The 25,502-nt window shown below is 40.6% G+C and overlaps 1 protein-coding gene across 20 annotated transcripts in view; it reads right to left on the reverse strand.

Moving 5' to 3' along the window:
• The window catches only part of JAKMIP3 (Janus kinase and microtubule interacting protein 3), a 308,083-nt gene that overhangs the window by 145,483 nt on the left and 137,098 nt on the right, over positions 1-25,502 (reverse strand). For 15 of the 20 annotated variants that reach the window (XM_033940792.1, XM_033940782.1, XM_033940781.1 and 12 more), the window contains one exon: positions 14,746-14,961. The exons of the other annotated variants lie outside the window; for them this stretch is intronic. In XM_033940792.1, the coding sequence (XP_033796683.1) occupies positions 14,746-14,961 (216 nt within the window). The remainder of the gene's footprint in view (positions 1-14,745; positions 14,962-25,502) is intronic. 20 annotated transcript variants of the gene reach the window in all.

Raw genomic sequence — 25,502 nt, forward strand, 5'->3', positions numbered from 1 at the left:
AGCATGGATGATTCAAGAATGGTTTATGTACAGTCTATATATATATATATTAAAATGTGAATGTGAAGAGACATGAAAAACAGTGTTGATGGAAAGCACATTTTCAATGACCAATAACTAGATTCAGTATTTCTGATGTAAAGGCTCAAAAGTTTTAGGGTCCCTTTTACAAAGCCGCAGTAGCAATGCTGATGCAGTAAATTCACTGAAGCTCGTTCAGTTCCTATGGGTTTCGATGCATTTACCGCAGCAGCATCACGACAGGGCTTTGTAAAAGGAGCCTTTAGTCTTTCAATATGTAAAATCTAGTTGCAATTAAATATAATTCAGTTGTTTGTGAATTAAAGACATTTTGCACTCATTGCAGAAATGTATGCATTTTAAAAATATTTTAATCTTATAGTGACATAAGTCTTTATAAGTAACTTCTTTTTCTAATATATAGTAGCCAAAATATTATAACCTTTCTCTGTCTATACCACTTTTTTGAAGATGATTCGGGGGAGGGGGGGTCTTTAGAACAGTGCAGCTCTTAACATAAATAAAAGTGCCTCAACCAACATCTTAAGAATTTCACCAATTGATTTTGTACAGAATGGATGTGCATGGAATCCCAAAATTAATCCTATAAATATCAAGTAATAAATATTCAAATTCATTACCAATAAAAATTCCATTGTACAATTTAGTTTAACATACATATTATATAATTTTTGGAAATCAATATGGGGACAAATTAATTTGATACTGCAGTTTTCGATTCTGTTATCCTATGAGGTGGTAATCTGTTGGACATTGTTGTCAACTAAACATCCATTAGAAAGGTATTAAAGCAGACTTTTTATCATTATGACTGGGATAGCCATGCAAATGGTTACCAAGAACTGAAAAAATTGGGATAGACTTAGACTTAGGGCTCCTTTTACAAAGGTGCGTTAGGGCCTTAAAGGGCGGAATAGCGTGCGCTAAAATGCCCCGCACGCTAGCCGCTACCACCTCCTCTTGAGCGCTAATCCAGTGCGTCCGCTAAAAACGCTAAAGCACCTTTGTAAAAGGAGCCTTTAATTTCTCCTTTTGGTGGGAAACTTTATGTTATAAATATGAAAAAATAAATTCAGAAATATCATGTTATAATAAAATATTTAAATTAACATGGGGTCTATTGACGAATTTTGTTAACTCTGATTAGTTGGATTATGCCTTTATTTTTCTTTTTTGATTTGCACATCCAGGAAAGATGGGAGGAAGAGGGGGGAGAAATATTTTGTAGTATTATTTGATTGATTGTAAGTGCTGTCTATGATGTTAATTGCATGTATTTATTTAATGCACTGTTCTCAAATTGAAAATTAATAAAGATTTATAAAAAAAAAAAAAGAAAGAGTTAACAGCAAAAAAAATAAATAAATAAAAATGGGAGTGCATAAGTACAGTCTTCGAGGCCCACAAAGGATCAGGTTTTCAGAATATCCTTATTGAATATGCATGATATAGTTTTGCACATAATGGAGGTAATACAATATGTGTGCAGATTCATCACATGCAATGGTGGTTCACCCCGGGCGCCATGTTGGTGGGGGCACCATCACCCCACCTCCTCTCCACCCCCTGCCTCTTCACTTTCCTCTCCTTTATGCATGCGCTCCCTTCCCTTCCCCCATAACTATAGTTGAAGTTGTTGTTCGCAACGGTCAACAATTTGCTCTTCGCAACCCCTTTGGCTCTCCCACTGACATCACTTCCGGATGTCACGCACAGGAAGTGGCATCAGAGTGAGAGCCGATAGGGTCATGAGGAGCATACTGATGACTGCTGTGAGCAACAACTTCAATTAGAGGTACAAGGGAAGGGGGTGCATGTGGCAGATGGGATCAGGGAAGGAGCGGGGGGAGCAGAGAAGAGGTGAGAGGAGGGGTTCCACCACTCTGGGCACCTCTCACCCTCGCTACGCCACTGATCTCATGCATATTCAATGAAAATATCCTAAAAATGTGGCCCATTTGCAGTCCCTAAAAATGGAACTTGTGAATCCCGTTACATGCAAATTAATCTTGTTCATAGACCTGCTGTATGCTAATCTATCTCATATATATTCATGTAAATGTATGAGATCCAAATCTATTGAGAAAGCCTTTAATCAAAGGGTAAGAACACATAAGATATGTGTAACTTAAATCTTCTCATCTTTCTAATATGGTTTTCTTGTTCCCCTGACTTCTTATTAGAGATTTGCAAAATATATATAAAAAAAAAAAAAAAAGTGAAAGCAAAATAGCACAGCCAGAAGGACAATATTCAAAGCCATTCATCCAGAACAGGTGCCATTATATGGATAAAAGGCTAAGTTAGGCCTAACCACGGATTTTCAGCTGCACTATCTGGATAGAATAGTTGAATATCCTTACAAACTACCTTGGCATTATCTTGATAGAGCCAGAGTTGTTCAGGTCACTGTTCCCTCTGAGAGCAATCCTCCTTCACCTACAGTCTTGTCAGTGGGTGGTGCTGTTTCACTATCACATTTTCAATATTGAGGGACAGGCAAGTTCTGCAGGACTTCAAGGAAATTTACTCCTCCTTGCAACTGTAAATAAAATATTGAAGCATCACCCCCCTCCCCCCCCCCCTCACTGGCAGCAATGCAGTTGGAGGATTGCCATTCAGCTTAGAGGGAACAGTGGTTCAGGAGCATAAAATGGCTGAAGTTAAGAGTTGCCTGATTTGCATTGATAGTCAGTCCAGGCATCTCGTAAACAAACTGAGGGCACTTGATATGGGCCTTAACATGAGTAACTAGATCAGGAAGTGGTTGAGTGGGATGTACCAAAGAGCAGAGTAAATGGAGTTCACTCTGAGGCTATGGATATTACCAGTGATATGTCACAAGGATTGGTCTTTAGTCTTGATCATTTCCACATTTTTATAAAATATATGGCAGAAGCTCAATTTCATCTTTGTGGATGATACCAAAATCTGCAACAGGCAGAAACTATGGAAAGAGTGGATAACATGAGGAAAGATCTAGCAAAGCTTGAAGAATACTCTAGAATTTGGAAGGTAAGATGTAATGCTAAAAAATATAGGGTCTTACATTTGACTTATAAAAAACAAAGGGAATGGTACAGTATAAGAAGTGAAATTCTGTGTATAAATGAGCAGGTGTATCTGATGATTTTAAGAAATCCAAAAATGTAGACAAGGCGACTCAAAAGCCAGAAGGATGCTTGGATACACAGACAGAGGAGTGATCAGCAGAAAAAAAGGAGGTGATAGTACTTCTGTATAAGACTCTGATGAAACATCATTTGAAGTACTATGAACAATTCTGAAGATTGCATCTTCAAAATATATCATAGGAGACTTGTAGAGGTCCCTACTAAAATGGCAAGCAGCCTTCATCATGAAGCATACGGAGACAGATTTAAAGATCTCAATATGTGTACTTTGGAAAAAAGGTAGAAGAGGAGAAATAACATTTGTGGTATAAACACACAGGAAGTAAACCTCTTCATTGAAAGAAAGCTCTTGCATGAATAGTCATTGGATGAAGGAGCAATAAAAGAAATTATTTATTTCCTGAGAGGCTGGTGGATATGTGGAACAGCCTTCTATCAGAGGTGAGGGATCAAGGATTGTATCTGAATTCAAGAAGATATGGGACAAGCCCAGAGGACCTCTGGGGAAGAGGAAGGAGTTGTAGAGCTGGGCAGTTGATAAAGAAGACCAGACTAATTAGGTCATGTGGACTTTTTCTGACATTATTTTCCATATTTCTATACTTCTAGGACATGGGATGAGGACACAACAATAAAGAAAGTCCTAAAGGACAAAAATTGCCGCTAACATTTTTTCATCATAACATTTGCTGAACATGTTTTTAAAAAGCTGAAAATTGCTTTCTTCCTGTATTGAATAATCTCTTTTATTTTTTGTAAAATGAAAATTCTTCTATTAAATAAATGGCAAACATGTTTGCACAGTTTGAGGAATTTCTCCTAATTATTGTTTGAAATGACAATTTTATTTTTTAATTAGCCTTACTTCCCAGAGTTTGATTTCACCAGCAACATGAAATCTCTCTGAGTTCAATGGTACAGAGAGTGAAAGCAAGATTAGCTTTTGAAGGGATCACAGCTCAGTAACTAGAGGTCCTGGGGAAGCCATATTAGGTCAGACCAATGGTCTACCTAGCCTAGCATACTGTTTCCATTGTAATCAATCCAGATCACATGTACCCAAATAGTTGCAACATTCCATGCTACTGAACCCAGGGCAAGCAGTGGCTTCTCCTTGTCTGTCTCAATAGCAAAAAAATTGATCCACTTGTACCCATTCTACGCCTCTCAGGATTTTATAGTCTTTAATCATACCTTACCTCAGCTGTCTCTTTTCCAAGCTGAAGAGCCCTAACCTTTTTAGGCTTTCTTCATATGGGAGGTATTCCATACCCTTTATCATCTTGGTTGCTCTACTCTGAACCTTTTCTAATTCCACTATATCTTTTTTTTGAGATACGGCGACCAGAAATGAATGCAATACTCCAGCCTATACAAAGGCTGTGGCAACATTCTAAAGGTCAGATAGAAAAAACCTGAAACAAAATTGTATTCTACTATTCCATATACTAAAATAAAGAGGAATGCAAAGGTTTGAATATTAAGGGATCCTTTCACTAAGCTGCACTAGTACATGAGCTCAGCGCACCCTTAAGCAGGCTATTCCCACACTCTACACCCAATTCTAATATGGCCATAAATTGCCTTTTTTCTAATGACTGAGTTCTGGCTGTGTGATGTTTCTACTAGCAGGCAGCCATTTTACAAAATTAACACATGAGCACTATTTCGGAGGTGCTAAAGGCTCCCGTATTAAGATTGCTTATTCAGTTACCTCCCAGTTCTATAAATAGCACCTAAAAAAATTGGTGCCAACCAGAATGACGCTTAGTGAAATTCAATAAAAGTTACTCATCATATTCAGAATCATGCTTAGTGCCTGTACAAAAAAAATGGCTTAATACCTTCACTTAAGTTATTTCACAGATCAGGCATATTTAATAACAGTGAAACTAACTTTTAGAAATGCCCACGATCCTCCTATGTTCATCCCCTGGCCATGCTCCTTTTGAAATTTGTGTGCTAGATAGAGTTTATACACATTACTTTATAGAATGTTCTTAGAAAGTTGTGAACATCGTCTAATGGGTGTTAATTATTACTTGTTAATTGTCACTTATTCGCACCGATTAGCTTGTTAATTAAATTGGGTGGTCAATTTGCTTGTTCAACTTTGGTCACCCTATACAGAATCTGTCTCAAAGGGCTAGATTCTCTAAAGCCCCTTTACCTGTCTGATCTTGTTCCGATCCATTTCCGAGTCTTGCTGGGCGACCCATTCACTAAAGGCTCCCCATGGAAATGACCTAATTGGAAACACGCCCACAAGCGATCCCACGGATCGCTGAAGACCGATCGTGACGCATGCACAGACCATCATTGATGGCTATACATGCGATCTGCGCATTTGCCGCTCTCCAGCACCAGCGAGGTCAAAACAAAGGGGGACGGGTTGGGGAAGTAATGGCAGGCAAAGGCAAAGGCGGACTCGCTGCAGCCTCTTTTAAAAAAGTTGAGGGGTGGAACTGCCAGACTACGGAACTGAACACGGAACCTACCCTGCTCTGCTACCCTTTCCCCGCAGTGCAAGCCCATGGTTTTAAAGCAGGGCTGCACTGCGGAGAAGGGCGGCAGAGAGCAGGAGAGTCAGGCTGGCATTTTTCCCTACAGACTCAGCAGGCTTGCTGCTTGAACACAGGAGGCAGGCAGAGTAGCAGAGAGTAGAGTTTTTTCAGGGCTGAACCCTTTATAAACTTATTTTCCTTAAGCTCTTCTTTATTAACTCCCTCAAGGACTGTTTCTGCTGCTGCTCTTGCTTAAAAAATGTATTGTGGTGTCCTTGCTCCTCCACGTAGCACACACATGACTGCCCCACACTTTACAAAAAGTATGAATAGAGTTTCTCCTGCTCCATGTGGAAATTAATCTATCTGTAATCATGGTCAGCTGCAAGCAGGGAGTTTCATGTCTGAATTGCTGGTATTTCAGCATGGAAAAAAGCAGAAAGGAGTGAATGACTGGTCCTCATCAGTCGCTTGGTTTCGGATTGGCCAGCCCAGTCGGTATGCCTGAAAAATGTTGGTGAATCGCTGCCTTCCTAGATTTGCATGCCATTTCCCTCATTTGCATGCGTGGATCAGATCGGGTTTGGACAGGATAGGCCAGAAGGTTAGTGAATCGGGCCGGGGTCGCAAACCGATCGGTATACATAAGAACATAAGAATTGCCGCTCCTGGGTCAGACCATTGGTCCATCGTGCCCAGCAGTCCGCTCACGCGGTGGCCCCTAGGTCAAAGACCAGTGCTCTAAATGAGCTCAGCCTCACCTGCGTACTTTCCAGTTGAGCAGGAACTTGTCCAACTTTGTCTTGAATCCCTGGAGGGTGTTTTGCCCTATGACAGACTCCGAAAGAGCGTTCCAGTTTTCTAACACTCTCTGGGTGAAGAAGAACTTCCTTACGTTCATACGGAATCTATCCCCTTTCAACTTTAGAGAGTGCCCTCTCGTTCTCCCTTCCTTGGAGAGGGTGAACAACCTGTCTTTATCTACTAAGTCTATTCCCTTCAGTATCTTGAATGTTTCGATAATGTTCCCTCTCAGTCTCCTCTGTTCGAGGGAGAAGAGGCCCAGTTTCTCTAATCTCTTTCTGTATGGCAACTCCTCCAACCCCTTATCCATTTTAGTCGCTCTTCTCTGGAACCTTTCCAGTAGTACCTTGTCCTTCTTCATGTATGGTGACCAGTGCTGGATGCAGTACTCCAGGTGAGCACCATGGCCCGGTACAGCGGCATGATATCTTCTCCGATCTGTTCATGATCCCTTTCTTTATCATTCCTAGCATTCTGTTTGCCCTTTTCGCCACTGCCGCACATTGTGTGGATGGCTTCATTGACTTGTCATTCAGAACTCCAAAGTCTCTTTCCTGGGAGGTGTTTACAAGTACCGCCCCGGTCATCCTGTATTCGTGCATAAGATTTTTGTTACCGACATGCATCACAATCGGTTTGCTTAGTGAATCTAGCCCAGAGTGTGCATTAATGTTAACACAACAACCGAATAGCATGTCCATGCCCATTCTTTGCCCCTGACATGACCCCTCCCATAAAATTAAATAAATAAATAAAATACCATGTGCTTATGCCCAATTCTACAAAATGCATGGATCCCAGATCAGCCCCAAAATAGTTAATGGGCTCCAATGATTTAATTATTGGAGTTAACAAGCACTTACTTAATTGGCACTAATTACAATTTAGGTTATAGTCTGGCTATGTGATATTCTTCTTACTTTTAAAACTAGACAAGAACATTCTCCAGTATCCATAGATAGACTACTTCTTCCATATAATCTCTCAAGAACATTACGCTCTAACCATCAAAACCTTCTTACTGTTCCTTCTGTTCATATGACACCACTCTTAAACCTATTTTTTCAGTTACAGCTCCTACTTTATGAAATACCATGCCTTCTTATCTTCATTATGAATCTTCTTTGGATAGGTTTAAATCTAATCTTGAAACATTTTGTTCAAAGACGCATATGATATGTAAGAAATAGAGGCTTTATTCTGTCAGCATACAATTTTCTATCATCTTTAAAAGAACAATATTATTTTAACAAAAATCTGACAATGATGTGAATATTTAAAATCTTTTTCTTTCACGTTTTGGGGCAAATTCTATAAACGGTGTCCCGATTGTAGGCGGTGGTATGCAAGTTTAAAAAAAAATCCACCTCCTGAGGCATGCCACCTAAATTAGAGACGCCTCCGGGAACCTAGAGAGGCTTGCAAGCTCACCTAAGGCTAGGCATGGCCGGGGTTTGGCCTGAAAGTAGCTTTAGACGGACCTAAGCAACCATACACATCTACCTAGGCCAGCAGGAGACGCATGTAATGCAAAATGCTGGCCTACATTGTAAGTAGACACAACTGCTGAGCTTATTGCGGCAAAGAATCTCCCTGCCACAATAAGTTTAGTGACGGTGGCCGCTAATCTCCCCCCCCCCCCAAATGATCGTAGCAGGAGGGATGCCCAGTCCCTCCTGCCTGGCACCCCTCCTCATATCTCATTGGCAGGAGGGATGACCAGTCCCTCTTGCCTGGCACCCCCCATAGATCGCTGGCAGGAGGGATGCCCAGTCCCTCCTGCCGGAACAACCCCCATTATAAAATTTCTGGCAGGGGGGATGCCCAATCCCTCCTGCCGGATACCCCCATCCCAACCCAACCCATGGACCTCCCTCCATCCCCACCTGGACACTCCCTGGACCCCCCTCTAACCTTTGATGCCAGCAGGCAGGCCTTTCATCTGAATGGTGGGCCTGCCCCTTCCTGGTGCATTGTGGGATGCACTGGGAAGGGGCCTAAGGCCTGATTGGCCTAGGTGCCTAAGGCCCCGTCCATAGGAGGGGCCTTAGGCACCTGGGCCAACCGGAATCTGCTAATCAGGTCTTAGGTCTCTCCTCAGTGCATCCAACAATGCACTGGGAAGGGATAGGCCCACCATTCAAAGGAGGCTAGCCATGAAACACAGGTTAGAGGAGGGTCTGGGGGGTTGGGGGGTCCTGGTGGGGGGCTCCAGATAGGGGTGGAGGGGGTCAAACGTAGAAAGGGTGGTCTGGGCGGTCCAGCAGGGGGATGGGGGTCCAGCTGAAGGGACTGGGCATCCCTCCTGATGGCGATCTACGGGGGGTGCCGGGCAGGAAGGACTGGGCATCCCTCATGATGGCGATCTATGGGGAGTGGGGATTCTAGCATGAGGGATTGGGCATCCCTCCTGCCACACGATTTATGGTGGGAGGGTTCCAACAGGAGGGAATGGGCATCCCTCTTGCCAGTAGTCTTTGCAGGGGGTGGGGACAGGTTGGCACTAAACTTATCACGACAGGTGATAAGCTGCGATAAGCTCAGCGGCAAACCGATTCTCTAACCGGCATCTATAACATGGACGTCGGTTAGAGAATCAAGTTCTTTTTATGCGGGCTTAGGTGTGAGTCTGTATAGGAGTCATGTATTGCCCATGTGCAATTCTCAAAAGCCGCTTAGGCGGCTCCTGAGACCGGGCGTCCTATACAGAATCCAAGCCTTAATGTATAGTTCAAAGCTTTTGCAATGATTGGATTGCATTTGTAAGTTTTCTCTACATTCTTCTTCTTTCAGGATGCAACACAAAGATATGAAAATTGGGAAACTGGAATGGCCAGTGTTCACAGGTCCCACTCAAACATACAAATAATTGTCTGTCTTTGCAGTGCAGAACACCAAGTCAAAAGGAATATCAGATTTACAGTACTGTATATTGAAATAATGATCCTTACTCTGCCGCTCTGCCTCAACTAGCAAAAGTTCAGAAAAAAATTTTGAAGATCACTACACAATGACATTTTAAATGCTCAGATCCTCCTAAAAAAAAAAAAGTGTTTCTCATCTCTTACACCAAAGCTGCTAATGTCTCTTTAACTAAAAATTTTGTACTTTTGTTTGCAAATTAAAGTAGAAAAGATGAATTGTTACATAGAAACTTCATATTGTATAAGAGGTGACTTAAGACTTACCTTCTCTTTTACGAAGCCTGATAGCGTGGCTGCTGCAGTAAATGCCCCGAAGCCCATAGGGATTTAAAGGGCTTTGGGGTTTTTGCCATGTGGCAGCCGCTAGCATAGCTTTGTAAAAAGGGGTGAGGTGGGGGGTATTAATTAATAGAGCATTGCAGAATATGATACAAGAGCACAGAGAATATCAATGAGGCACATTCAATCCATTAGGAATATTGACTGCAAGCACTCAGCATATACAGTATGAGACAACACAAGTTGAAGAAGCAGAGTAACATATCGGCCCTCTTTTACAAAGGCATACTAAGCGTTTTAGCGCAGATTTAGCGTGCACTAAATCTATACGGACACTAACGCATCCATAGGATAACATGCACACGTTAGCGTTTATCGCATGTTTAGTGTGTGCTAAAAAGCTTAGCGCACCTTTGTAAACGAGGGGTATTATACTATACAGTATCTGCTGAATTTATGTACTTTAGCTTATACTCTAATCTATATTACATCTCTAATAAATAGGAGTGTGCAGACCAAATTGTTTTCTTTCATTTAACCCTTTCATGCTCCTTGCTGGCAGATTATCTGTTAAATAATATGGGCACAAAAAGGTTAATTTCCCAAGATAGTAATGTTTCTTTTTGTTACATTCAGATTTTTACTTTTTTTGTTTGTTTGAAGTTCAATGGCATTAGTGCAAACTATTGTAAGGGATAAGGATAAGGATATAACAATAAGCTCTTTTGATAACAGAGGAAAAACAATATTTTTTCCTTTTAGGTTAAAAATGGCATGAAGCAGTACAGGAAAGGTTGACATTTCTCACATCATTTCAAATGAATGCACATCCCTACTAAAAAATAATTAGGGGTATGTCTACTAAAAGGTGTTAAGCCCTAATGCACACTTTGCAAACACAAAGGGGCGTTTTTATTAAGGCACGCTAAACGATTTAGCGTGCACTAAAGATTAGCACGTGTCACATGCTAAGGCATATTCTATAGGCGCCTGAATATAAGGACCCCAAAAACACTTATTATAAAGTGCATGAAAATGATTTGTGGCAAGAAACCTCTTTGTGTGCACTAAGCATACTGTATCTTTTGATTTTTGTATTTATTTTTTGGAGAGGGCGTGTCAGGGCTGGAGAATGGTCATGGACATGCTATCTTGCATGTTCAAGTTACTGCATTCTAACTGGTTAGCACATTCATATCACAGGAGCTCTTAGGCGATGGCAAGTGCTCTCCCATCAAAATTAGTAGTAGTAGTAAAGTGATAGTAGTAAAGACTGCAACATAAGCAATATCAGCAACTCATTTCTTAGTATTGCAACGGAAAGTGAAATGAAATAAAAATCCATACGAAAAAGGAGATTATCACTGAAAAATAGCTGGAAAGCGATGACCACAAATGCTCGCAGTCTAAGCAACAAAGTTCATGATCTGCAAGCCCTGATGTTAGAGGCAGATCTAGATATTGTCACTATCACAGAGACATGGGTCAGTGAATCACATGGATGGGATAAAAACATACCGGGATATAATCTTTTTAGGAAGGACAGAGATGGTCAAAAAGGTGGAGGAGTAGCTCTCTATGTAAAGATCAATATCCAAGCGACCGAAATGCAAGGGACCTGGGGAGAGGAAGAAGCGATATGGATTGCTCTGAAAAGAGAAGATGGAACTTCTATCTATGTGGGTCTACAGATCTCCGACTCAATCGCAGCAAATTGATAAGGATCTGATTGTGGATATCCAAAAGTTTGGAAGGAAAGAGGAGGTTCTGCTGTTGGGAGATTTCAACCTGCCGGATGCAGACTGGAATGTTCCGTCTGCAGAATCAGAAAGAAGTAGGGAGATTGTGGATGCCTTTCAAGAGGCTCTGCTCAGACAAATGGTGACAGAACCCACAAGGGAAAAAGCGATATTGGATCTGGTCCTCACAAATGGATTGAGTATCTCTAATGTTCGAGTGGGTGCTCACCTGGGAAGTAGCGATCAAACGGTTTGGTTTGATATAACGGCTAAAGTTGAGAGCGGCCGCACGATACTTAAAGTTCTAGATTTCAAACATACGGACTTTAATGCTATGGGAGAGTACCTGAAGAAAGAGCTGTTAGGATGGGAGGTCATAAGAGAAGTGGAAAGACAGTGATCTAAGCTGAAAGGAGCAATAAAAATGGCTACGGACCTTTATGTGAAGAAAATCAATAAAAACAAGAGAAAAAGGAAGCCGATATGGTTCTCCAACCTAGTGGCTGAGAAAATAAAGGCGAAAGAGTTGGCGTTCGTGAAATATAAAAAAAAAACAAGAAGAGGAGAGCAGAAAGGACAACAGGGTGAAACTGAAAGAAGCCAAGAGAGAGATACGTCTGGCGAAAACACAGGCGGAAGAACAAATGGCTAAAAATGTAAAAAAGGGAGACAAAAATTTTTTCAGATATATTAGTGAAAGGAGGAAGATGAAAAATGGAATTGCTAGGCTAAAAGATGCTGGGAACCAATATGTGGAAAGTGATGAGGAGAAAGCGAATGTGCTAAACAAATACTGGAGAAAGACCGAGATTATCTAGCAAAGTTACACGAGAAAATGGAGTAGATTCTGCGCCGTTCACGGAGGAGGGTGTTTATGAGCAACTTAAAAAACTGAAGGTGGACAAAGCAATGGGACCAGACGGGATCCATCCCAGGATACTAAGGGAGCTCAGAGAGGTTCTGGCGAGTCCTATTAAAGACTTGTTCAACAAATCTCTGGAGACAGGAATGATTCCTGAGGATTGGAGGAGAGCGGATGTGGTCCCTATTCATAAAAGTGGTCACAGGGATGAAGCAGGAAACTACAGGCCGGTGAGCCTCACTTCAGTTGTTGGAAAAAAAATGGAAGTTTTGCTGAAAGAAAGGATAGTGTACTTCCTTGAATCTAATGGGTTACAGGATCCGAGGCAACATGGCTTTACAAAAGGTAAATCGTGCCAAACGAACCTGATTGAATTTTTTGATTGGGTGACCAGAGAGCTGGATCGAGGACATATGCTAGATGTAATTTACTTGGATTTCAGCAAAGCCTTTGATACAGTTCCTCATAGGAGGCTGTTGAACAAAATTGAAGGACTGAAGTTAGGACCCAAAGTGGTGAACTGGGTCAGAAACTGGCTGTCGGACAGACGCCAGAGGGTGGTGGTTAATGGAAGTCGCTCGAAGGAAGGAAAGGTGAGTAGTGGAGTCCCTCAGGGATCAGTGCTGGGCCAATCATGTTCAATATGTTTGTGAGTGATATTGCTGAAGGGTTAGAAGGAAAAGTGTGCCTTTTTGCAGATGATACCAAGATTTGTAACAGAGTAGACACCGAAGAGGGAGTGGAAATTATGAAAAAGGATCTGCAAAAGTTAGAGGAATGGACTAATGCCTGGCAACTAAAATTCAATGCAAAGAAATGCAGAGTAATGCATTTGGGGATTAATAATAGGAAGGAACCGTATATGCTGGGAGGAGAGAAGCTGATATGCACGGACGGGGAAAGGGACCTTGGGGTGATAGTGTCTGAAGATCTAAAGGTGAAAAAACAGTGTGACAAGGCAGTGGCTGCTGCCAGAAGGATGCTGGGCTGTATAAAGAGAGGCATAGTCAGTAGAAGGAAGAAGGTGTTGATGCCCCTGTACAGGTCATTGATAAGGCCCCACTTGGAGTATTGTGTTCAATTTCGGAGACCGTATCTGGCGAAGGACGTAAGAAGACTTGAGGCGGTCCAGAGGAGGGCGATGAAAATGATAGGAGGCTTGCGCCAGAAGACGTATGAGGAGAGACTGGAAGCCCTGAATATGTATACCCTAGAGGAAAGGAGAGACAGGGGAGATATGATTCAGACGTTCAAATATTTGAAGGGCATTAACGTAGAACAAAATCTTTTTCAGAGAAAGAAAAATGGTAAAACCAGAGGACATAATTTGAGGTTGAGGGGTGGTAGATTCAAAGGCAATGTTAGGAAATTCTACTTTACGGAGAGGGTGGTGGATGCCTGGAATGCGCTCCCGAGAGAGGTGGTGGAGAGTAAAACTGTGACTGAGTTCAAAGAAGCGTGGGATGAACACAAAGGATCTGAATCAGAAAATAAGATTAAATATTGAACTAAGCCAGTACTGGGCAGACTTGCACGGTCTGTGTCTGTATATGGCCGTTTGGTGGAGGATGGGCTGGAGAGGGCTTCAATGGCTGGGAGGGTGTAGATAGGCTGGAGAAAGTCTTAACAGAGATTTCAGCAGTTGGAACCCAAGCACAGTATAGGGTAAAGCTTTGGATTCTTGCCCAGAAATAGTTAAGAAGAAAAAATTTAAAAAATTTAAATTGAATCAGGTTGGGCAGACTGGATGGATCATTCGGGTCTTTATCTGCCGTCATCTACTATGTTACTATGTTACTATGATTTGAAAGAGAAGTATTGCAAATTACTATATTTCCTGGGTGCACTAGAATGTCTCACATTAGCGAGCGCTAAACCCATTTGTTAACACACTTTGGGCTCCTTTTACTAAATGGCGATAGAGATTTCTACCGCAGGCCAGCAAGGTAAATGTTCTGACACTCATAAGAATTTTATGAGCATCAGAGCATTTACCTCACCGGCCCATGGTAGAAACCTCTACTGCCATTTAGTAAAACTCAGCATTTAGTAGACATTCCCTTTAGTGATTTAATAACACAAAGCAAGTTAAATTCATGTCAATATACATATATGCCACTCATTCAATATAACTAATACAATATTTGCCAGCAGAGACTTTGCCAAAGCCAAAGAATGGATAATAACATCTTTAAAATACATTAATTTATCCTAAGACAATCCCTCCCACCACCACCATTATAAAAATAAAACTGAACCAAAGTAAATCCTCTCCCATCATCCATCTAGATTAAAAAAACAACAATTAAGGCTATTTCTGGGAACCCTAAGGATTGTTCCTTAGTTTCCTCATTTACTGCTGAGGGAAAGCTCTGGCTCGCTTCATTTTGTGCGCATCAAGAGTGTCTTTTTTTTTTTTTTCTTTCCCTTAGGTGAAGATCAGGTGAAAGAGCTTACAGGGCTTCCTGAATGATCTGAAGTATCTCCTGCACCACTTGCATAAGGAAGTTCGCGTTTGGGGCTACCCAGATGCCGATCAGACTCTTTGAACTGGGACAGTTGTTCATCTAAAGCCTCCTTTTGGAGCTGAAGTTTCTGAGCATGCCCGGCTTGAACCCCTAACTCTCTTTCCAGCACGTAGACTGCTCTGTCTTTTAATTTTATCTCATCCATCTACAAGGAGAACAAAATACAATCACACAGGCATGCATTTTACAAAGAGCTCCGGTTACCATAGAAACAAGCAGCATTATACCACCAAGCTGCATGCACCCCAGGCAGCCAAATCACAAACACTTTTAAGGGTTTGTCACCTCTTAGCGCAAGGGGAGAAAACACCTTGTGGCAAGAATAGTCTGTCAATACATGTTTGTCAGTGCAAATACAATTTATCCCTACTGTGAATCTCTAGCCGCCTTTCATGTCATAGACTGAATTTTCAATCACATCTTAAGACAAACTGCAGTATTTTCACTTGATAAAGACCTATAATGAAAGTCTTGGCTTTTTTGAAAATATCTATATTGGCGTCCGTAAAAATCCTCTGTCCTGCAGAAAGCAAAAAAGGTGGTACATGCATGATTGATTTATGAGGACATATAATATTCTCCACGACACAAAAGCTAAACTCATGAAACAATTTGCACATTTCTGAAACTATTTGCCATTGATCAGCGGAAGTATTTACACTAAAACATGAAAATTGATGACATTCACTTTTGCAGAAGCTTTTTCACTGGTTTTAATGTGAAATGCTATGAGCAATCTTAGTGGCCCCTTTTACTAAGGGCCCCTTTTACAAAGCTACAGTAGCAATGCTGCCAAGGTAAATGCAGCAAAGCCCTTTCATTTGCTACGGGTTTTGGTGCATTTATCATGGCAGTATTGTTATCATGGCTTTGTAAAAAGGGGCTCTAAATCTTAGCATATACTAATCCCTTCTTCTACGAAATTGCACTAGCAGTTTCTAGCGCGGGGAGCCACACTGAATGGCTCGCGCTGCTCCCAACATTCATAGGAACTCAACGAGTGTCGGGAGCAGCGCAGCTCTCTGCGCTACAAAACGCTAGTGCGGTTTCATAGAAGAGGGGGTAATTGACATCGGTGCACACTAAGGCCCTCTTTTACCGTGGTTGAGATTTCTACCATGGCCCGGGACGCTAAATGCTCCGATGCCACTCTGATGTTCGTAGGAATTCTATGAGTATCAGAGCAGCATCGGAGCATTTAGCACTCCAGGCTGCGGTAGAAACCTCTACCGCGGCTTAGTAAAAGGGGGATAATCCAAATGGAATATCGAAAATTACAATTTGTTCAACATTATATAGTAGCAACTGTTAGAGAACAAACTGGTATAAAGTTCTAAATAGTTTCTCTCCAAGACCTCAAACACCCAAGATACTACTGTATTTGTACTTTGTGTCCTTACTGGGGTGAAGTGTTCATCATAGGTCTTATATGAGCAATAAATTGCTAACAAGCTAATATTTAACAATCTGGTGTGTAAATATACACTGGAAGACCAGTGAAGAAGAGCACTTATCTAAAGCCTGACGGCTACCCAACCCTTTCACCTCTGCTTTTTAAGCTTTCAAGGTAAAACATACGCTCCGCTCTTCCATACCAAAAGATGTTAAATATTAGCTTGTTAGCAATTTATTGCTCATACAAGACCTATGATGAACACTTCACCCCAGTTTATTCTCTAACAGTTGCTATTAGTAAAGGGGGAGGGGAGGGGCATAAATGCTATGCATCCTATTTTATACCAAAGGACCACATGGCACTTAGCACATGCTGATGTCCATTAGCACATGCTAAGCTTTAGTAAAAAGGACCCTTTTGTGATTGGATTCTCTTTCTGTTTTTTGTGCTTGATTTTAACAGGTTGGAGAGGCAGATGCAGTAAAACCACTGCAACATTTGTCAGATTTCAGTGCATTAAAATTTTGCCCCTTCTAGACTCTAGCAAAAATAGATGCTGCTTTCAAACATTTCTAACAAAAAAAAACCCCCAGGTGCTTTTACATAGGTAAAGAGCAAAAAGAACTGGAAGATTCCAAATTATCCTTGTCAACTACTAAGCAGGTTATAAATGGAAACCAAACACATTAATTTGAAATGTATGTATACAAAATAAGAAGGGAGAGGAAGACTATATAGCACCAAATGAAGAAGTAGATATAACACACATCTCAGAGACCTGATGGAAGCAGAATAACCAACACTGTGATACCAGAGTACAAATTATTTTGCAATGATAGGGAGTATCAAACTGGTGGAGAGGTTGCATTATAATCTAATCTAATATAATCAGGTCATTTCTATTCTGTTTAACCAGAATACTGCTCAAGACGGATCACAGCTAAAATAAAAATGAGATAAATCCCATTTAATTACAATAGAATTAAGAACAGCATTACCCCCTCCCCCTTTTGCAAAACTGCAATAGCAGTTTTTAGCGCAGGCTGGCGCACTGAATGCTGTGCACTGCTCCCGATACTCATAAAGCGCGCCAGAAATGCTATTGCAGTTTTGTAAAAGGGTGGGTAAACCTCTAATTTAAATAACTGTCAGATATTGAGCAAATAAGTAAGATTTGACAGCTGTCAATTTCTCGAATATCATGTGGTAATTTATTCCTTAGGTCAGGACTGCTACCTACCAAAGATCTCTGTTTGATAGTAAATTTTCGATCTGTGGAGACTGAAGGTATATTTAGTCTAACTTCTGGAGTCTAGCTGAATAGAGGGAGGTAATATTTTGAAGATAATCTGGGTCTAATCCATGCAATATTTTAAAAACGAACATCAGTATCTTAAATTCGGTTATTGACTTTACTGGCAGCCAAAGTAACCTTATCAAGAACAGGGAGGCATGATCAGTAGATCATCCCCCACTAGATAAATTTAGCTATTGCATTTTGAACAGTTTATATTCATCAAAGTTGTGAATCTGGCAATCTTTGCAAAACAATAAACAGTAATCTGACTATGACTGCTGCTTGCAATACTTAGAAACATGATGGCAGATAAAGGCCAAATGGCCCATCCAGTCTGCCCATCCACAGCATCCACTACCTCCTCCTCTCCTTATAGATCCCATGTGCCTGTCCTATGATTTCTTAATTGAGAATGATCCAGAAATGGTTTGATTCTGTGTAAAAGTTTGAGTTTAATAAAAGCTTTCTTATATATTAAAGAAAGCTTTGAGTCATCCAAATGAAAAGTTCAGCATAAAACAGAATGTACCAGGGAATCTTTATGGATAGAAATCTCATGTGTGAAAAGAAAGAGAATAATGATAGGGGTATACTACCATCCACCAGGCCAAAATGAATAATTTATAGTCCTCTTAAAACTAACTGCCTGTTTTACAAAGCTGCGCTGCAAATTCTTAATCATTTTCAATTGTTCAAGCAAATTATTCCATAGCTTAAATCTGACTACCAAAATAGCAGTACTCCTTGCACTGGCATATCTTACTTTCTGCAATCCATCCACAGAAAGATACATTATATTCTCCAATCTCAATGACCAACATGGTTTATGTAATATCAGTACTTGGGATTGATACACTGGTATTTTTTCATGAATAGCTTGAAAGATCAACACCAATACCTTAAATGCTGCAAAAAATTTAATTGGTAGCAAATGCAATTGGCATAAAAATGGAGTCACATGCTCAAATTTCCAAATCCAAAAATGAAGCGTGAAGCAGCATTCTGAACCACTTGCAAAAATCCATAATTGGTTAATGACATACCCAACTATAGAGCATTGCAGTAGTCTAGATGCTGTAGCACAATGCTTTGAACCACCATACAGAAATCAAACAATGGAAGCATTAGTTTTAATCTACTCAATAAACACATTTGAAAAAGGTTGGTTTGAACTACAGGCAAAATCTGATTTTTCATAGTCAAAAGGGAATCTATCCAAATACCCATAATTTTCATCTTCTTTCATACTGTAAATGTCACAGAATCTACCTCCACAGATTCTGGCCAAAAAAGGATCTTCCACCCTTGCTACCAACATCACTTCAGTTTCTGCAAGGTTCACAATCAATTTATGCTCTCTCACCCACACATTAATTGTGCACAAGTATGCTATCAACTTTTTTTTTCCCAATTCATTTTGCCAATTTACCATAGGGGGGAAAAAAAATTGTATATCATCTGCATATACCTTAGATGATAACTAATTCACTTACAAAAAACTTCACCTAAAGATGCAAGATATAGGTTAAATAATAAAGACATAACATAAACATAACATAACATAAAAACTCACTTGTATATCGCAAATACCATTATGTTCTCTACGGTTCACAGAGACTAGTAGTACAAATGAATATGTCCAATACTCTTTAGCTGCCTTGATCTATCATGAAAATATGGTGTAAACCAATCCAGTACTGTTCCTCCTATTCCCATGTTAGACAGTGTACTTAATAGCACCCTTCTATCAACTATACCAAACACGGATGACACATCTAGTGATATAACAAAAAAGACAGCATTTTTATCAATTCCTCTTTTCAATTCATCTACCTTAGAAACCATCAGTGACTCAACACTATGCCATCTATGGAAACCATATTGATGACAATCCAACAAACTCTGTTTTTCTGCATAAGTCTGTAATTGTGTCAATACTACCTTCTCAATAATTTTCCTTACAAATGATAAAACAGCAATAGGTCTATATTTTCCCAAAACTGACTTATCTTTTTTCAATAGTGGTTTAACTATGGCTATTTTTAATAACCTTGGCAAAGTACTAGTTTCCAGGGAGTGTGGGAGAGTGTGGCACAGTAGTTAGAGCTACAGCCTCGGCACCCCGAGGTTGTGGATTCAAATCCCATGCTGCTCCTTGTGACCCTGAACAAGTTACTTAATCTTCAGCCTATTGGGAACCACAAGAACAAGGGGGCACTCAGAGAAATTGAAAGGGGACAGGTTTAGAACCAATGCTAGGAAATTCTTTTTCACTCAAAGGGTGGTGGACACCTGGAATGCACTTCCAGTGGTTGTAATAGGACAGAGTACCCTACCGGGCTTCAAGGAAGGATTGGATAAATTCCTGAAGGACACGGGGGTTGAGAGATACAGATATAGGTACAGATACGTTATGGAAGGGCTTACAGAGAAGGACAAGGGGATTAAAAGGGCTTAGACGCCGGTCACCTTACAGGTCATGGACCTGATGGGCAGCCGCAGGAGCGGACTGTTGGGCACGATGGACCTCTGGTCTGACCCAGTGGAGGCAACTTCTTATGTTATTTCCCCAGATACCTTAGATCAGTGTTCTTCAACCTTTTGACACCTATGGACAAGTGGAAATAAAATTTGTAAGGAAAATTATTTTGTGGACCAGCAATGGTCCACAGACCAGCAGTTGAAGAACACTGGCCTAAGTCATGCCCATCTCCACCCAATTTCCCCCCCAGACCCTGCCGCCATAATAGTACTAATTGTAACACCATTTTTTCAATTCATTTTTCATATATACACATACACAATATAATCATATTAACAACACATAATGGTTAACCACAAAATTAAAATACACAAAGCACACTGTATGCTTTTCAACATTCATTCCTACCAGAAAACAAATGCAGGACCAAAAACTAAAAGTACTAATATTTACAAACAAACCCTAAGATGCAAGACTCTGCAAGCAGTACAATCCCAGAGGAAAAGAAACAAATGTATTTCTTCCCGAACAGATAAATCAATCACTAAATAAAAAAATAAAAGTATTTCTTCCACCGTTGTTGTCTCTCTCCCTCCATGTTGTGCCTTGCTTTCTGGGCTGCCCCCCAGTGCTATCTTCTGGCTGGTCCATGGTGAAATCAACACGGGGTCTTCGGGCCGGTTCCCTGAGTGCTGCAGTGCACAAAGCTGTGGGCAGCGGCGTATCCCGTGCCTCATCTGGAAGCCTTCCTTCTAACATTGCAACATCAGAGAGAAAGCTTCCGGTTTAGGCGCAGGACGCACTTAGGAGCCTTTTCCCATGGCTTTGTGCACTGTAGCACTCAGGGAGCCGGCCTGAAGATGCCACGTTGATCGCACCGTGGACCGGCGGCAAGAACACTGTCTTCTGTCCAATCGACGTGCTGGCCCTGTGCACCGGCAGAAAATTTCTGCAGACCGGCACCGGTCCACGGACCGGCTGTTGAATAACACTGCATTAGATAGAGTGTGAGCCTGCTGGGACAGATAGGGAAAAATGCTTGAGTACCTGAATGTAAACCACTTAGGCTATAAGTGGTATATAAATACTAAAATAAAAAAAATACATAAATATTGACAATCAAGGTCAATGATGATGATACCACTCCCCTCACTTAGCTGTTTCATCACAGAGGAAGAATCTGGTAGGATGTAATGAATGTATGTATACATGTCCACACATTGGCATTTTCTTGAACTGCAGATGATTTGTATAAGAGATTCTGATTTGGAATGATAGAGTCTGGGATTCTATAGAACAGTCTTTTTCTCCTATCCTTTTATAGGAGGGTTTTGTATGTTGTTGGGTTTTTTTTTAATGTTCTGTTTTTCCCAGCTAAGAACAAGCCAGTGATATGAGCTGGACTTCTGATCCCAAAACTGGTCTATTTTGAAGCCTGTTTTCTGGTTTTGAGGCTTGCCATTTGATAATGATTACTTTCCTGGTTTATCCCTTAAGTGCAACTCATCATTAGCAAAATTATTATCTAATGCTACATGTCCGTATATCAACTTCAGACACCATCTCAAATTCAAACCATTTCTCATGTGTCAGCTGATTCTCCTTTATTCACAAAATTACAGTATCTTGCAATCCAGAGGGGTTTTTTGGTCAAAAACTAAGCATACTCATCAGCATCTGGTCCAACATTCTCACTAGTATTAGCAAGCCCATCAATCAAATATTTCACCATTGCAAATAACTCTTTTGGTCTATTAACTGCATGTTTGACTTTTTTACTATAAAAATGATCTCTCCATTTTACATTTGACTAATAGTCGGTCAATTGTATACTGAAATTATCATAAGCGTCCACATCTAATGTTTTTTCTCCAAATACACTCATACTTTCTCAGTTCTCTCCTTAATTGCCGTATACACCCTGTCACCCATGGGCGATAATCTTCATTCCTACACGAGTTAACTGTTTTCAACAGAGCAATTGTATCTAAACTCCTCTCTAAAGATGAATACTATTCATCTACCAAACAAGACATACTATCATTCTCATTTAGATTCTGCAGCAAGGGAAACCAAAGGTCACTCAAAGCTTGAAGTTCAAACTATGGACAAACTTTAACTAGTATTTTCCTTGACATGAGATACCAATCCACCATCTATTAACAATGCAAATCTCACTAAGGAGTGGTCTGACCAAATTATCAGTTGTACCATAGATAGTTGACATAATTTAGGTTGCAAACTACAAGGTAAAAAGATAAAATCCAACTTATGTCCTGCACAATGCATCTCATCTGGCACTATCTGCACAAATGAAAGTGCTTCTAACACTTGAAACAACACATAATCCCGATGTTCAACCATGCCATCTCCTGGATCTGAAGGGATATTATAATCTCACAGAACACATAAAGTACTTAAATGTATTTGTAAGTCCATTAAAAATTCTATTAAAAGAGAAAAGTCTGAGTCCAATTTCCCTAAAGGACAATAAAGAACACAAAATGGTACACCTATTTTAGAAATCACTGCATACTCCAATAAAGAGGAAATTCCCTCAGAAATCTTTTTAAAACCTCACATCTTTTAAAAAAAATACAATAACACCCATTCTCAATTATATTCTTTAGGGTGGCATTATAGATCTCATTATGGGCATCAAAATGGGGAAGGCCACAAAGGTGGCCAAATTGACCCAATGACCACTGGAGGCAAGAAGGCATGGCCTCCCTTACTTCCCCAGTAGTCACTGACTTCCCCTCTCAAAGATGTGAATGAAACAGTACATACCAGCCTGTGTGACAGCTTCAGATGTTATAGCCAATCCAATTGGAGCAGCAAACAGGTCTCTGGAGTAGCCTAATGGTCCGTGAATTGGACTGCAGAGAAGGGGACCCAGGCTCTTATCCCACTCTAACTAGTACACTTGTAGTAGAAAGTGTGAACCCAACAAAACCCTTACTGTTCTGACATATAGGGATATAAACCATGCTCAAAGTTAGGCACCATTTATAGAATAACATTTGGAGCCGGGAACTGTGCCTGATGTGAGGTATAAATCCTCATCCTAAGAGCCCCTTTTACAAAGCCTTGGTAGTGAATCCTGCACAGCAAATCCGACACAGCCCATTCAATTTCTATGGACTGTGTCGCATCTGCCACGTAGGGACACACTACCACCGCTTTGAAAAAGGGGCCTAAATGAGGCACAGATATCCCATTATTCTGTAACCACATGCATAAATTGCAGGAATGCCCTTGATCCACCCATTAACCTCCCATGGCCTTGCTCCCTTTTTAGAACCACACATAAAATTTATGCACTAATCTACACCTAAATTTGTGTTCTTAAATTATAATCAATTCCAATTAGCGCTAATAATTGCTTGTTAAAATCCCAATTATCAGTGCTAATTGGCTTGTTATTAAATTAAATTGCACATGCAAATTAGGTACACCTAAATTTGCATGCACAAATTTTAGCACCTTTTATAGAATTCAGGAGATTATGGACTCCTTTTACGAAGCTGCGTTTGCGGCTTTATCGCACGTGACTTTTTATCACGCGCTAACCCCTGCGCTAGCCAAAAAACTATTGCCTGCTCATGAGAAGGCAGTAGCGGCTAGCGCGGCCGGCAGTTTAGCGTGCGCTATTACGTGCGTTAAACTACTAACGCGGCTTACCTATATATTTGCAGTATTCATAAAGTAAGATGTGCAAACTTATTTCAAAATGAGTTTATTGCACAATTTGATAAACCTAGAAAAATTCTGAACATTTGAAGAAATCTGACATACCTTTGAAAAATTTGCTTCAGAATTTTTTTTAATTCAAAGTGCATTTTGTCAGATTGCAGATCCATTTTGACTTTTTTCTGAAAAATCCAAAGCAAACTTTTAGAATCCATTTTGGAAAACTCGAATGTTGTAAAAAAAATTTTTTTATCAGATCTGCCAATAAATCAGACTGATTTTCACAAAGGATGTAGACAAAATTCAAATATTAAATTGAACTAAACCCAGACTAAAAGTCACCGGTTCAGATAATTCTTTTTCTCAGTTTAGAATTTTTTTTCACACACATAAAAGCAAAATCTGTGCAAAGAAGTACAATAATGCTGCTGTTAAATCAAAGCATCCAAATGATCAGTTATGAGATACACTTCTCCCTCCGTATTCACGGTGGATGCAGGCGGAACATAGCCACGAATCCTGAAAAACCGCAAATAACTTTTCCTATGATATTTGCATTTTTCTGTAAAAACGCCCTAAAAAACTGCAAATAATTTGACCTGCAGTACTGTAACTTAAAGCAGACTTAGCTTGCTAATGAAATCCAATAGCTGGAACACAAGGCACATCAAGATTTTAAAGTATTATCCGCTCCCTTCTGCTATCCAACACTCTTGCCTCTAGACCGTTTCATGCGCAGTACCCTGAACACCCGAAGTATCGATCTAAATTGAACACAGTTTCGCTGGCAGCTTTAGACAATCGGACAGTACAGGGGTTATGATCCAACAGTCTACTTCTCGGAACTTCAGTTGGAAGAAGGATGGCTGAGGGGAGCAGCAATTTCCTCTGTGCAATGCCGGGAGCAGTGATGTAAATTTGGGGGTGGAGCCAGGGAACAAAAAACCATGAATAATCGAAACCGCGGTTAATGAAAACGCGAATACAGAGGGGGAAGTGTACTTAAATTATTTTAGGAACATCTTCATATGTAAATATTAGCCTTTACACATGGAAATCACAAAGATGTGTAAAGAAGCATTTTAGAAAGAAGCTATTTATACGGAGGGACCTACATCATGTAGAGAGGTTTACATTTGTTATATGCAGGTACTTTCTCTGACCGTTATAGGATCACAATCTAAGGGCTCCTTTTACAAAGTTGCGTTAGCAGCTGCAGCTGTGGTAATCGCTCCAATGCCCATAGGGATTTAATGGCATTCGAGTGTTTGCAGTGCAGCAAACACTACTGCCTTTTTGTAAAAGGGTGAGGATAAGTTTTTGTATCTGGGAAAATGGAGGGTTAAGTGATATAGGCACGCATTACATCAATGGCCCTAGGCAGAATGATAAAATAGTATCAGAAATGGCTAGCCACATACAGTGTTCCCCTGGTCATTCGCGGTTCACAGTTTGGGGTCCCGGTCATTCGCGGTATTCTCTGACCGGGACTTCCTGTGCTAAAGTCGGGCTTCACCAATCAGGAGCTGTGTGTGAAAGTAGCTCCTGACTGGTGAAGCCTGACTTTAGTGCAAGAAGAGTCGGTCAGAGCATACCCTCTCCTGCCTCCACAGGTGAAAAACCATATTTGCGGTTTTTCAATATTCGCAGGGGTTTCTGGAACAGAATCCCCGTGAATATCAGGGGAGTACTGTACACCAGAATGATAACCTGCTCAGGAGAGAGATAAGTGGAGAGAGGTAAGTGGATCCAGGTTTGCAAGCAACTGTGGTGGAGGGAATGGGTAGAATTCACCAAAAATTGTGTGTTATCAGTGGT

This window comes from Geotrypetes seraphini, chromosome 4 (genome assembly GCF_902459505.1).
Source record: "Geotrypetes seraphini chromosome 4, aGeoSer1.1, whole genome shotgun sequence".
Classification (NCBI taxonomy): domain Eukaryota; kingdom Metazoa; phylum Chordata; class Amphibia; order Gymnophiona; family Dermophiidae; genus Geotrypetes; species Geotrypetes seraphini.